This window comes from Fusarium oxysporum, chromosome III (assembly GCF_013085055.1).
Source record: "Fusarium oxysporum Fo47 chromosome III, complete sequence".
NCBI lineage: Eukaryota > Fungi > Ascomycota > Sordariomycetes > Hypocreales > Nectriaceae > Fusarium > Fusarium oxysporum.
This window is the reverse complement of record NC_072842.1, coordinates 3,513,835-3,528,031: the sequence shown is the minus strand read 5'-3', so window position 1 is coordinate 3,528,031 and position 14,197 is coordinate 3,513,835. Positions and strand designations below refer to the sequence as shown.

At 47.9% G+C, this 14,197-nt stretch overlaps 3 protein-coding genes across 3 annotated transcripts; 2 read left to right on the top strand and 1 right to left on the bottom strand.

Moving 5' to 3' along the window:
* Window positions 1-2,799: 2,799 nt before the first annotated feature.
* FOBCDRAFT_24838 (ubiquitin carboxyl-terminal hydrolase-domain-containing protein) lies at window positions 2,800-5,568 on the top strand. Its single transcript, XM_031177115.3, has 4 exons — window positions 2,800-2,928; window positions 2,984-3,361; window positions 3,413-4,142; window positions 4,196-5,568. Exons 1-4 carry the CDS (start codon window positions 2,854-2,856, stop codon window positions 5,440-5,442), a joined length of 2,430 nt encoding a protein of 809 aa, XP_031048248.3. The 5' UTR covers window positions 2,800-2,853; the 3' UTR covers window positions 5,443-5,568.
* Window positions 5,569-6,609: 1,041 nt separating this feature from the next.
* On the bottom strand, window positions 6,610-7,786 carry FOBCDRAFT_130137 (eukaryotic porin/Tom40; the record flags this gene model as incomplete). Its single annotated transcript, XM_031177113.2, has 3 exons — window positions 6,610-6,717; window positions 6,769-7,416; window positions 7,472-7,786. 3 exons carry the CDS (start codon window positions 7,784-7,786, stop codon window positions 6,610-6,612), a joined length of 1,071 nt encoding a protein of 356 aa, XP_031048246.1.
* A 1,096-nt stretch (window positions 7,787-8,882) lies between these two features.
* FOBCDRAFT_271365 (6-phosphofructo-2-kinase-domain-containing protein) lies at window positions 8,883-10,928 on the top strand (the record flags this gene model as incomplete). The annotated part of the gene is made up of 6 exons (XM_059611457.1): window positions 8,883-8,896; window positions 9,122-9,310; window positions 9,357-9,660; window positions 9,710-9,790; window positions 9,844-10,446; window positions 10,506-10,928. 6 exons carry the CDS (start codon window positions 8,883-8,885, stop codon window positions 10,926-10,928), a joined length of 1,614 nt encoding a protein of 537 aa, XP_059464487.1.
* Between the last annotated feature and the right edge of the window lie 3,269 nt (window positions 10,929-14,197).

Below are 14,197 nucleotides of genomic sequence, written 5' to 3'. Positions count from 1 at the left end.
GAAATTTCCATCTAAGCGGCTAGCATTTGACTGCGCCACGTGCGGTACCTATCTGTAATTGTGGCTGTGCTCTTACACCGTATGGACCATCCTTTGAAGAATAGGTAAGGTAAGTAGGTAAGTAAATTCATGTTTGAGACTTGTGATGACTCTCATTACTGAATCGAAGCTTGTTCCTTTTGATTTCTCTTCTCTTAATACCGAAAGCGCCATATCAATACTTAAGTAAAGATCTGTGGCCAGAGTTACAACGTTATGGATTTCATTGTCAACATATTCTCTATCACTTCTCATTCTCCCACACAAGTGTTTTTATTAAATATATATATAAAAAATAAAAATAAAAATAAAAATAGTTCGGCGCAAAGTATCTTACTCTGGATATGCAAACTCGATAATTTTAGCTTTCTCTCTTTGAGCTGGCTTTCATTATCTGATTGCTCAGTCTTAAGCATCTCACCACTTCCGAAGCACTCCGATCGCCCCTCCATTACCCAGATCTAAAAACCAGGTTTAGTACTGTACAAGTATTCCAAGGGAGCAAAATTACGAAGCCACCAATGGTCTTGGTCTTGAGAAAACGGACGACATCACTTTGCCCGAGTCTTTTTTGCTTTGTCCACCAACATTTATCGGTCTCGGACTATGCGACAGTCCGACGACATACTTCAATGTTTCATGTAAGCCCAAGATGCCTCAAAATATGGAGCGGACCCGAAAGGCTGGGCGCGGGATGTCCGTGGGCCCGTCGACCCGGTTTATCTCCATCCTTCTTGAGAGCAAAGACCGATCTGGCGACCGAGTTCACATACAGGCGGCTTTCCCAACGGACCAGGTTTTCAACGAGCGGCCCGAAGACAACAACCATACGTTGTCGGACAAACATGGGGTAATGAACATCCGACACGGTGGTCGATCTAATTGCTGTAGTAGACGTCCAGAGGAGCGGTCTGATAATCTTTAAAGGCCTATACGTCACGATCAAAGATTTACAGGCAATACCTAGATCAGGCTCACCAGGCCACCAGGAACTCGTCTTGTTGTGGCTAATAATATGCAACACCAAACCGAAGAGCCTTCAGTTTCCTAGAGGGACTTTCGGTTCATTTGGCACAAGCCCTAATTGCCTACGTATTCAGGTACGAATTAGAGATCCAATTTCGATCGATCGAATGCGTCTACCTATTTAGCTATGTCTGACATACTCACACGCCTGCATAGTCCGCTTTTTATCAGGTCACCAGTTCTGTTGTGCCTATGGCCCTGATGTGAGTGCATCATCTCAGCCTAAAGCCCACAGAGCCAGACGGGCGATTATAGAAGGGCTCTGACGGTGTGACGAAGTGCAGTAAGATGATGATCATGGTGATGACGGCAGTGCAAAGCCACCAAATGATACAGAGTATCTCCCTTTCGGAGCTATTGCAAAGTGTGTTTTGGTGGAACTGTTGTACTACAAGAGTTCTGGCTGAGTTTAGCTGAGGTAGAACCGAGTGGGTTAGGTGATTTGAGAATAAGATTACAGAACCTACTACACATGTACAATGATGCTGTGGCCAAAATAAGGTCCATCAGGAGAAGGGGAGCTGATGCACAGACGAGTGTTCCATCACACATGATAACACGTGTGTATGTTACGTAGTAGAGTTGAGTTGACCAGGCTTCAGTAATCCGTAAATCACTTGACTTTTTCATAAACTATTTGCCAACTTCCTCGTTGGCTTAGCTCGCCCTGCAAGGCCGCCGTTTTTGTCCTTGTTGTTACGCGGAAATTGGCTAGGATCGGCTCCATGGATTACCGGCCTGGAATGGAATAAAAGAAAGGATATCAGCGCCGTTGAACCGGTCACACTAGCCAATGAATTGTAATGTTGACATGTACCTAGTTGTTCGAGGCAATTGAATAATAGCTGCAAACTCCTATGCCCACTTTTTTGTTCCATAGACAAAAGGCAATGGAAGACAAAGAAGAAAAAGCAAACCTCCTGCCTACCTTACCGACGGGAGTGACAGGATTGACAGGGCACAGGGGTCCTGCAACTCTTGTTACCTTAAACCTTACCTCAGAGGCTGTCCCACCCCCGCCACTATCAACCTAGGTGCCTATCCTTCTATTTTAGTACGATAACATCCAGGTCACCCCCTCTAGCCCCTCAACAAGCGCTCCCGTGGGCTGTTCGGCCATTGAGACTTGCGCTCCAACGCCCGACTTTCCTTGCTGATCACTCAGTCTCGGCCTTTTTTTTTCAAGTACACAGGTCCCTCTAACTGAAGGATGTCTTTCAGCTTCCTCGCTTTTTCTCTTGCTCCTACTAGCTGAAAATTCCCCTCTCTTCTTAAAGCTTGAGACACTTGCTTCGTGTTTTCTTCCTCCATCGATTCCTTCACTCGTCGAACATTTGAAAGCCGTAAACCAAACAATTCCATCTCACCCCTCGCGCGTGTCGCACTCGAGCCACTTCCCGACCCTTCCCAAACAACGGATGCGCCCCCGATAATGAAGACTTGTGGCTTGTTTCTCCCTCGTTGAACCTGACGAGTCCCTCTCTTACTTTCGATCGATACATTCGTCTCTTCCTTGCTATTCAAACACCATGAAGGAGTTTCCTAGAAAGTTTCTCAGCAAGCGCGAAAAGAATGGCCGGCGATCTAAGTCGGCTACACCAGCGCCAGTTGTCCCAACGGTTCCTGACAGCACTAGCAACAAAAACAAGGTACGTTATTGCCTGAATCGAAATTCTTGCTTGATGAGTGATCTATGGAACTGCATCCAGCAACGAGCTTGTTATAGTCCAAGATGAAGTATTCTGACAAGCAGCTATCCAGCCTCGACCACTCTCCGCTGGGGCTTTCATGGCCTTGTTCAAAAACGACAGCGCAAAACAAGGAGCAAAAGCAGAAGCAGAGAAAGAGAAGGATACCGCACAAGTACGATTCGACTCACGGTATGAAGGATCGTGTCATTAACTTTGCCTTCTATTAGATTGAGGACATTTTACGCCGACTAGACGAGCTCAACATAACCAATGTCACCGCCGATCATGTTACCGACATCATGGCAACAAAGTTTGCAGACCACGACCCCAATAAGACAGTCGAGTTCATCGATATGGAGCAAAAGGCTGCAGCGGGTATCATTACCCCATATGATCCCAGCGTGGATATGGTGGGCGCCGAAAACCGTGGCAATGTGACTTGCTATCTTGATGCACTTCTGTTCTCAATGTTTGCCAAAATCGATGCTTTCGAGTGTATGCTCAAGAATGATTTCCCAGAAGAAGACAATCGCAACAAACTTGTCAATCTTTTGCGGATGTGGGTTAACATGTTGAGGACGGGGAAATTAGTGCATACGGATATGGTGAGTGGCATAGGTGCAATCTCAGTGATGCTGAAACTAACATTTGAACAGACCAAGTTAATACAGGACGCTCTGGCTGACTGTGGATGGTCGGATGCACGGATGCTTGAGCAGCAAGACACCTCGGAGGCTTTTGCTTTCATAACAGAAACCTTACAGCTACCTCTACTTTCACTGCAAGTCGATCTCTTCCATCAAGGCAAGAAGGACAAGGACGACCACAAGGTTGTTTACGAGCGTCTCCTGAATCTGGCTGTACCTCCAGATCCTGAGGAGAAGGGTCTAAAATTAGAAGACTGCCTCGAAGAATACTTTAACGCCCAGGTAGACGTTAAAAGAGATAGCGAAGACGGGAAGAAGCTCGGGGTAGAAGAGAAGAGTCGAAGCGAGACACCAACACTCAAGCATAGGGATACAATTCGCATCATCACTGAAGAACGCGGCGAAGCATCAACACCAACATCCCCTTTGGTAAATACACCGTTGGAGATAACGCCAACTTCGGAAAAGGGAATTCCTCTTTTGTTGACAGATCCCAATGTCAAGGACGGAAATGCCCCTGATGATGAAGAAGAGGGAGAGGTTACGACTGTGGAGATAGTGAAGAACAAGCCAAGCATGCGAACGAGGTCAACCAGCGTTATCCAGCGCGTAGTGTTGGACGAAGACGGTCGCCCCTCTACCCCAGACAATGTCACAATGCTTCAAAAGGCTATGAGGAAAGGTTCGACAGTTGTGAAGGCAGTTACTATTCCTGCCTGGCAGTTTTTCCGTCTGATTCGTAAGTTTGTGCCACCTCATTAAGCCCAATATGAATATTAACATTCAGTTCAGCTTGGCATGCGCTTTCAAGCAGTGAGCCCAGAAACAATACGGAGGTCGCATTGAACTTTGAGCAAAGGCCGGTTGTTGGCATCTGTCTCAAGCGTTACGCTATGACTGAGTCCGGCCAGCCGAAACGTCACAATACCTTTATCGACATTCCCGATAGTCTGAGACTACCCCATTTCATGCTAGCAGATGAACCCAAGGCCGAGGAAGATATGAACGTTCTTAACACGGACTATAAGCTCGTCCTACAGTCCGTCATCTGCCACCGGGGCGACTCACTACAAAGTGGCCATTATGTTTCGTTCGCCCGAGTGGCTCCTAAGTTATTGAAAGACAATAGACGGCATAATTTCGACCCGCCACCGGATTACGAGGAAGCACAATGGGTTAAGTTCGATGACCTCCAGATCGAAAACCGAGTCAGTTATGTGGAAGATATCAGGTCAGCGTTGAAGGAGGAAATGCCTTATCTTCTTTTCTATCAGATTATGCCTATGGTCGAAGTCTCGCCTCCATCTGTGGACGAGACAGAGACAGAACCGCCTTCCTATAACGATTCGAAAGTCAGCATTGAATTGCCTCCTACTCCTTCACGAAGCAACCGATTGGGTAGTCTGGAGGGAGGTTATTTTGATAGCACACCGACCTTAGAAAACTCACAACTTTTGTCTAGTAAACCACCAAGTATTCGCCTCTCTATGGAGGGCGAAAGGCCACGAAGAAGCGAAGATATCGATCGCAACCCAGGATCTCTAGCTGGGGACTCGCGGCGTCCCAGCGCTGTTTGGACCGATTCGACCACACATACCCCCAACTCCCACTCTCCAGCTGTCACGCCTAACGAAGAATCCACAGCATCGAGGCTGTCACGCGCAGCATCTAGATTTACATTGGTTAACAGAAGTCGGCCCAGTAGCCAGAATGGAGAAAATCGCATTAGTTTCTCGATGAGCAGATTGGGCGGTCTCATGCGGCCTAGCAAAGAGCCTTTGGCGGAGCCCAAAGATGAACCCAATGGCATTGGCATGTCTTCTGCCAACTCCACGGGTATCTTGACGGCAGAGATATCTAAAGAGTCGAAGGAATCAAAGGATGTCGTGGATGGAACAGAGCAACTCGCCGAACCAGAGCCCGAACAGCATCATCATCGTCACCATGGTCATAAACATGGACATAAGAGGGTCAAGTCCAAAGACAAAGTAAAGAATAAGAGCGGCGACCAACCTGAACGAGAATGCACAGTGATGTAACAGTCATCCTGTTACGTCATCCCGATAACCACGTTACGAGAGAGAATGCAACTAGATTATACTTCACATACTTACGACCGTTCTGATGTTTGGACATGCATAGCTATAGGAGTCTTCATTTACAAGGAGGAACTGGCACGGGATTAAACATATGGATAGTGATGAGGTACCGCAGCGACTGTGTTGTTAGTATGAAGCTGGACAGCAGGCTATGCAGAGATGGTCTTGTGATGTTGGTATCCTATGAGGACCTCATTTGTGTTTTTTTTTTTTTCGTATTGGTCTTTCAAAAGAAAGAAAAAAAGTGAACAGAACTGTAGTAATTAGCGAGGCGTTTTGGGCAGGCGTGACAACTTGTTGTCGCAAGGCTAACTTTCGAAGCTTGGGTACTTTGAACATGATACACGCAAGTATGAGACACAAGAAACGGAGATGATACCGCACGCTAGAGGAGAGAAAAGTCTTCATTATTTGATTTTAGAGCCTCAAAGTGCTTTCAAGTGACAAATATCCCGTGATAACATCTACCAATTGTGCTGAAAGACATTCTGCATCTGAAAAGAAGTCAAATAATCCATGACCATTTCTCGTATACAACCCATGAGAAGGCGAAGGCCGTAGCTTCAAGTTTGTCTATTTCCTTGTACACATATACATGAGCAGGGAGGCCATCTCTTCGTAGCTTGCCCTGATATTCACCAGCTCATCCAGACCCATCAACACGTCGAACTAAAACAACCGCAGCCGCCATGAGCGCCGAGATGAGGGGTTCGTTCAAAACTATTTAAAAACAACAACAGTGCGATGACCGACTTTTCGTCCCTCCGTAATGTGCGTTACAGGAAATTCATACACATGACCAGGACGATGCAAGTCCACGACAATAATATACACAGATACCCAACTTCCAAGCACATAGGGGTTGGACCGGGACCTAAAGCTGGCCAGGCCACATAAGCACGAGGTCTCCCTCGGGCTCGGAAGTCATGGTATCACCAGAGACGAAAAGGACGACTAATAAGACATCGAGTGTGGTGAGAAGGGTTTGGGGTGAGGTCGAAACTTCGTCCTGGCCTGCTCACAGTTGAGCGATCATTAAGATATATCACTCATTTGAGCGGGGAGTGCCGCGTCGTCGCGGATTTTAGAGGAGTTCAAGCTCAGGGCTTAAAAGGGAATGTTAGGGGGGGGCTGGGAGCCAAGAGACTCCTGTTGTTCTTGGAGCTCCTCAGGAGCTGCCTCAATTGAGACACCCAAACCAATCTTAGCTTGATGCTGTAGTGGTTGTCAGTACATGGTCGAATGGATGGGAATGAGGGCACAAACCGTGAAGTGATCAATATCAGCAGCAAATGTCATCATAACGGGCGGTGCAACACGCTTTTCCAGAACGCAGCTAAGCTTGCCCTTGGAGTCGACCTGAGCTCGGAAAGTAGACATGCGGAAATCGTACTTGGCACCAATAGTGGTGACGCCCTCCTTCTGAAGGCCACCACCCATAAGGCCACCGGCAGAGGGAACGAGACCGAGGCTCAAATCAACACCGGCCTGAACCTTGTCCGAGAGTCGTCGCCAGTAAGAGGTGTTAAGGGTGCCCATAGCAGCTTGGAGCTGAGCGGTGGCGATCCAGTCTGCGGACTTATACCGGGCAGCATAAGAGACAGCGCACTCGGGGCCTTGGGTGAGGGCAGGTCGCTGCCAGAGAGTTTCAAGACCTAGGGCAAGTTTAGGAGTAACAGACTGGAGGTAGCTTCCGATATAGATGCCAGTCACACCACCCTCAAGGTAAGAAGGGTTCAGCATCTTGAGGGATGCGCTGAAATCGTTGCCAGTATACTCGTGCTCGAACTGCGCCATATCCTGACCACCAGGAGAAATGGAGATCTGAGACTTGGAAACAAACTTGTCGGACCATCTCCAGTTGAATCGACCGGAGAGAGAACCCTCGTTATCCAGATTACCTTGGCAGAAGACCTGTTGATGAATCAGCGACCTACTATGCGAAAATATCATGGCTCATGGTAGCTACCTTGCCTGTTCCGTACATCGCAGCAAAGGTGTAGGGGTTAATGCGCTCTCCCATGGCGAATTGGTGGGAAACCTGGAAAAGAGGAGCCATGCTAAAGATCTTTGTGAGATCGGCACGCATTCCGGTGAACATGTAATTGTTGAGGAAGACATCGCGCTGAACCTCCTTGGCAAGACTCTCGATAGTTCCTGGGTTGGAGAGGCCTAATTTGGCCCTTCGCTCATTAAACGAGTTGAGGGCATCTCCTAAAACGCTAGCGATGGGATTGGAAAGCAGGGCCGTCTTAACGGGATCCAATGCGGCTGCGGAGGCCATTGTGACTGAGGTGCGCCGAAGCGAGGATGTGAAGAGGTCGGAAGAGGTGCGAACAAAGAGATAGTGGACAGCGACGGTGGACGATCAACCAGCCGGAGCGAAATTCGGTGAGGTGAAATTATTGAAATAGAAGGAGTTATTAAAATACCCTCGAAAGCGATTGAATGCCGAGGCCTCTGAACGCCAGGATCGTGATGACGAGCGCAGTTGGATGGAGATGGAGAATAATTTTCATCTGGCTTGGACAGCTCTTGGGTGGGGAGCACGAGCCACCTATGATGCCGAGTCGGATGTGGCGCTCTCCAACTGTCCATCCCGAGGGATTGTGGCTAGTACAGACCAACGTCCCGAGGATACCCTACAGCTGGAGGAAAATGGAAAGTGCAGAAGCGTCCCAGCTGTTCACTGTAAATCGGGTAGGCTGTGCCAGAAGCGGCTGTGTTCTAGTAGTGCAAGGTACTGTATACTTCCAGGCGGTGTTATATCTCAAGGATTTAGGGTTCACCTGCACTAACTTTACAACGCATATCTGGGATATGACGTCCCTCCTCGTGGGTACAGATACTTCGAAGAGTACCTGCACCTGATCTCCAACTCCCCTCCTGTGGCATAACTATTCTTCAACACCAACCAATTACTACTCTTTGCTCCTCGTTCCCATGTTCACTTAGGTTATCTCTCTCGTGTTCACTTCAAACGCGAAATTTCCTTTTGATCAACCCAGGGCTCCATCGTAGTAGCATCAGACGACCGGCCTGTTCGCTTTTAAATATTGACCCCGCCGGCAACGACCGGCTTCTGCCACTAATTGTTTCTTGAGGCTCACCCTTGTTGAAGATCCATCACACTGAACGATCGAGGCTGTTGAGGGCTTCGCCAAAACACAAGGCTCGGCAGTCCTCCTTTTCTCGCTTTACCGCCAATAGGACTGTGTTTATCTGAACCAACGAAAGCCGGAACTGTCTCTATACTCCCAAGTTACCGCCAGCCGTCCGTTTTGGCTGAGCCTCAGAGTCTCCGGTCTCTCGAATACGGCTTCCTCACAAAAATCTTACCATACAAGTATCCTGTATAGGCATCACCGACGAGAGACAAGATGGATACTCTTCTGTATGTTGCTATCCTTTCTCATCTCTTCCCTTCACTCGTCTCGCCCTCTGTCTAGATAATTTCCTTATCTTTAGACTTCAAGTCGGTATCATCTTCATTCCTAGAATCACGGAACCCTGTGATTTGGAGTGTCGCTTTATGTCGATCCCCGTCTTTCTTCGAACCTTCGCCATAGACAGATATATTTTGCTTTATTCATGATAGCGATGAAGCTGATGTTGACAGAACCGCCGAGATTGCGGCCAATGCTCCTCGGTACCGTCGCAAGAGCTCTACATTTATCGATGCCATTCATGACATTCCTCATGGTCAAGACTTGGCCCCGGCTCAGCTCTACAGTACCATGTCTGGCCGATTGTTTCACTCTGGCCGCATTGCAATCGTCATGGTTGGACCACCTGCACGTGGGAAAACGTAGGTTTCATGATTCTGTGACTGGTCTAAGTTAACAACATTCCAGACATATATGTGTTTCCATGGCACGGTATTTAGGGTGGCTTGGTGTGAAGTCTCGTATCTTTCACCTCGGTGACTACCGTCGAGCAACTGTTGGCCCCGATGGATCTATTCCCGATGATTATTTCTTCCCAAACGCATCGCCTGCATCTGTCATTCTGCGCCAGAAAATCCTGAAGAAATGCCGCGAAGACATATACTCCTGGCTGAATCACGACAATGGACAAGTCGCCATTTACGATGCAGTGAACCCTACTGCTAACGGACGGCGTTCGCTTGCCAAGGAATTTGCGAAGCACGATGTTCAAGTAAGTCACCACCCATCCTGTCGGGTCTCAGCAATCGCTGACGCAGCAGACTCTTTTCATCGAGTCATTTGTCGATGATGAACGCATCCTTCGTGAGAATGCAAGAAATGTCAAGATCTCATCCCCAGACGTGAGTACCATCTCCCTGAACCAACTATGGCTAATGTTGAATGTTGACTGCAGTTCGCTGGTATGGAACCTGATGAAGCCGCTAAGCTATACCTTCAAAGAATTGAGATGAAGATTCCCGTATTTGAAACCATGAATGAGAAGGAGCTGAATTACATCAAGATGATCAACGCCGGGGAAAAGTTCTTCTACAACAACGTCAGCTTCAATTATCTTGCTCACCGAATCGTCTTCTACCTCACCAACCTGCATATCAAATCACGGAAAACCTTCTTCGCCCGGGCTGGTACCACAGCAGAAGAAGACTCGTACAAGGCCGATGCCCCTCTGTCCCAAGAGGGGAGAGATTATGCCCAAAAAATGTCCGAGGCTCTTTTGAAGCATCGAGAGCAGGAGCGCCTCACAAACATCGAGGAAGGAGGTCCAGATGTGCCTCTACCGCCACTCACCGTTTGGACATCGACTCGTATGCGTACGGTGCAAACTTCTGACGTCCTGAAGGAGAAAGGCTACAAGGTCCGTCAGCGAACACAACTCAGTCAAATCAACCCAGGCGTGTGCGAGAAGATGTCAGAGCGTATGATTCGCCAGATCTATCCCGATGAGGTCGAAAAGCACGAATTAGACCCTTACCACCACCGGTATCCGCGTGCAGAGGTATGCTTCAACTACGGGTTGGTGAAGTCGGCTATCTTCTCAATGCTAATTAGCAATAGTCATACCACGATCTGGCTGTTCGCCTAGAGCCCATCATTCTCGAACTCGAGCGAGAACAACACGACCTTCTCATAATTGCACACGAATCTGTGCTTCGAGTTCTCTACGCTTATTTAATGCACTGCTCTACCACTGACATCCCAGTCATCAATTTTCCACGCGACGAGATCATCGAGATCATCCCAGCAGCATATCAGAATGAGGCCAAGCGTATCCATATTCCTGGCCTGGATCCCCAAATCGTACCTGGCTCACCTCAAGATATCAAAATTCCTGTTCCTAGCAGCGGAGTTGTGAGCGCACAACTGTCCCCTATCCCGAGTGGCATTGGGACTCCTGCTGAGCATGTCGAACGACCTCCCGAGAAGGTTATCAACACTGCCAAAGATATGGTTGCTGACAAAGTCAACGATGAAGACTAGTCATTGTAAATCTTGCCGCCTGGATGAATTCACGTGCTTGGTTAAGAGGTACCGGCTGCTGCCTCCCTTGCCTGTTGTCTTCTCAGCAAGGAACATTAACACGCTACCATCAATGTGGCGCCTCAGGGGTTAACAAACTGATCATGATGTGTTTCATGAACAAGCACATGGTTTTTGACAAGTTATGTTTATGATAGGCATGTTTGCCTGCTTCTTTTAGCATGCATCCCGATTTACCGGCTCGAGCCGATGAAAGAGGCCCTGATTTCGGAATTCTTTCATTCCTCAGCTCGAAGGGAGGCTAAGAAAGCTATGTAGCATTGATCGGCACCATGGTTTCTTTGCTTCATCGCGATTATGGGTTGTTGTTGCAGAATACTATGTAGCTAGCTATAAGTAACGTGTTACGAGCTCATCACAAGAGACGGATGTATATATCCGAGCATATAGGGTAGCCTTGATTACACCAATGTGACATGACAAGCTTCGAGACTATTTGTCAGATCGGACATGTTCTCGTTAGAATTTTGCCTCACTACCTAAGCACGTCGACAGGATGCCAGTCTGTACCAGCCAAAGTCAGTGCTTATACCCGCACAGCCATGGGTTTGGGGGCCAGATGAACCATGTCAAGAAAAAGGTCTGAATCTATTGCTTGCAACGGCTGCATTGTGTTAATACCTCAGCCACTCTTGAATAGCTAAACGCGAATAGAAGTCTTCGTACGTCAGCTGAACATGCCAGAAACGCTGCGTCAACGCAGGCGTGGTTCGATATACCAAGCTTGATGCTTCATCCAAACCTGTTGCGTTGGCAAGACTCACCTCAGAGAACAGTCTAGGTTAGGGCACATGCTCATGCTATGTTACATACACATTCAAGTCAAATAAGGATAAATCACAAGGATCACGGTCGCGCAAATACAACGCTATGGCCTCCCGATGCCTTGTACCTGGAGAATGGCCAGGGTTTGGATCAAGAAGATGCACGTCGTCGGATGGGGAAGCGTGTTCACAGGGGTTAGGGGGGCTGTGAGCTGTTACCGTAGGACTGATGAGATGAGTGTGCCCTTTGGCTGGCTGAGGTTTATTGCTTGGGGGGGGGGGGGGGGGGTACATATGCTTACGGACGGCCATGTGATAAGTATTGCTTCATGATTGACAATCAGTCAATAGAGCATGTATTACAGCAGCGGATATGCACATTCATCTCCAACCAGAGTCATCATATCCACATCATTCGTCTAATGTAGAAGAAAGAAGCCCTGGCAAACATAGGAATGTAAGAGAGATTACTCCGTAACATTTGTCAGATCATGGTACCCCGTACAAGAGAAACATTGGAACCGGGGGACATGGGTAAAGCCCCGGGTTGCAGTCATATATGACAAGCAGCATCACTACCACCATGCGAACATATACTAGGACCATACTGCACACAATATCAACCCTGCATTGCCGGACGAGGGAAGCCTCTCGTAGTGAAATAAAATAACGCCTGCCAACTCCAGTCATGCTCTACACCTCGCCGTCGTGGCGATATAACAGTAATGCCTGTATGTGAGCGAGAACGATGATGAACATCCAATAGGGTTACCAGAGAGTTCATTCATGGCGAAATACACCTGAGACTGAGTATTAGGGCTGCTCTGTAAGAAGTGGTTTGATGACAGAAACCGTTGGCTTGCGTAGGAGAAGGATATGTCAGCACGGCAAGGACTCAACAATGCTTTGAACGGGGCAGCATAAAGTCATTCCTCCAGGAGGTCTGGAGGAGAGACGAAGCTGGAGGTCTTGGCCTCTTCAGATACTGCCATAGTCTAGCCGAGTCCCTAACGAGTCTGTACAGCATGCCATCCAATAGTACGTTGATATGCCCACTGGCTCGACCACGGGGTAGCTCTCTGCTCATCAGTTCAAGCTTCCAAAGTGTTTCACTTCCTGCAAGGGGAAAGTTAGCTTGGTGATATTCTCCGATTAAAGTCCAATTACAGTCCTCAATCTGTTATTGTGGTGGCCATGTAGCCAAGCCTCATCATGCTGGTCATATACCCCAAGACTCAGGTCCACGTGAAATTGCATGGCCTCAGCCCTGAGGGATAGAATTATAGTCTCGAGGTTTGTTTTCAGGCTTTGATAACTCCTCAGTTTCTAGATAGCCTGTTTTGTCCCATGCCGAGGATGTTTTGTGTGAAAGAATCATACCATTTTTGCCATGTCTACTGCCATACATTGGCAAGAAGGCCAATGAGAACCATAAATGCATCGAGGATACAACCAACATCAAGCGGCTGTTTTGGATGACAATGTAGACTGGGCATGTGATGGTGCTATAGCTTCGACGCACCGCTGCAACACGTACCACACGGACGAGACGGTGACTGCCAGTAAGGCGGAACAGCAGTTCAGGTGAATGAGATAGGCAATTACCATCTCACTTGCAAGGTTTACATGAGGGTAGGGTGTCACGGATCTCTACTGGGTTTGTGCTATGGATCGCCAAAGCCGGTGAACCCTTGCTGAGTTGTGCGAGGGGGGGCGTTGGGGGACTTGGTATAACAACTGGCTCGAATGACTGAACACGTACTATACTGAAATAGATTGACCAACACTAACAAGCCCGTGAACTACGCTGTTAATACCGGATCATTATTGACGAGAGTTTGCTAAAAGGAGATTTCGGATTTAACTTATGAAGTTTTAGAAACTCGACAATGCCAGTCCCTTTGACAAGTCAAGCAAAATGTCCAGGGGAAAAAAGGCAAGAGTTCGATTATGAGCGCCAACAGTGAGGCTGAAAACTGGGCTGATATATCAACACCCCATACAAGTCGTGTGCACACAAACGTTCGATATCATCCTGACAGCTGGCATGGTCCCCCAATATCCAACGACGATACCCATATTCGAGTGCGTTGTGTGCTGTTAGAAATATCAATATATGCAAAGACAGCCCCTAGCTGCCGTTGTCTCGAATACCTATATTTTCCCCCCTCAACCTTCATGTAAGTTTGGGACACTGCCAGTCATAGTAAGCTGAAAACTGACTTCAGTCTTAGCTGATAATCTACCAGTAACGGCTTGGTTTCAATTTTGAACTTTGTACTTTGTCGTCACGGTCCGTAGCCGTCTCATCGTTGATTGCCAATCGGCCTCGATCTACAACGTTCAAAATTGACGGAACTATCCTAGTCGCCTTACACAACCTGTCTGTCTATCTAGCGTATCTAGGCGGTTATGGTCCAATCTTTAGCTCCACTCGTCCACATG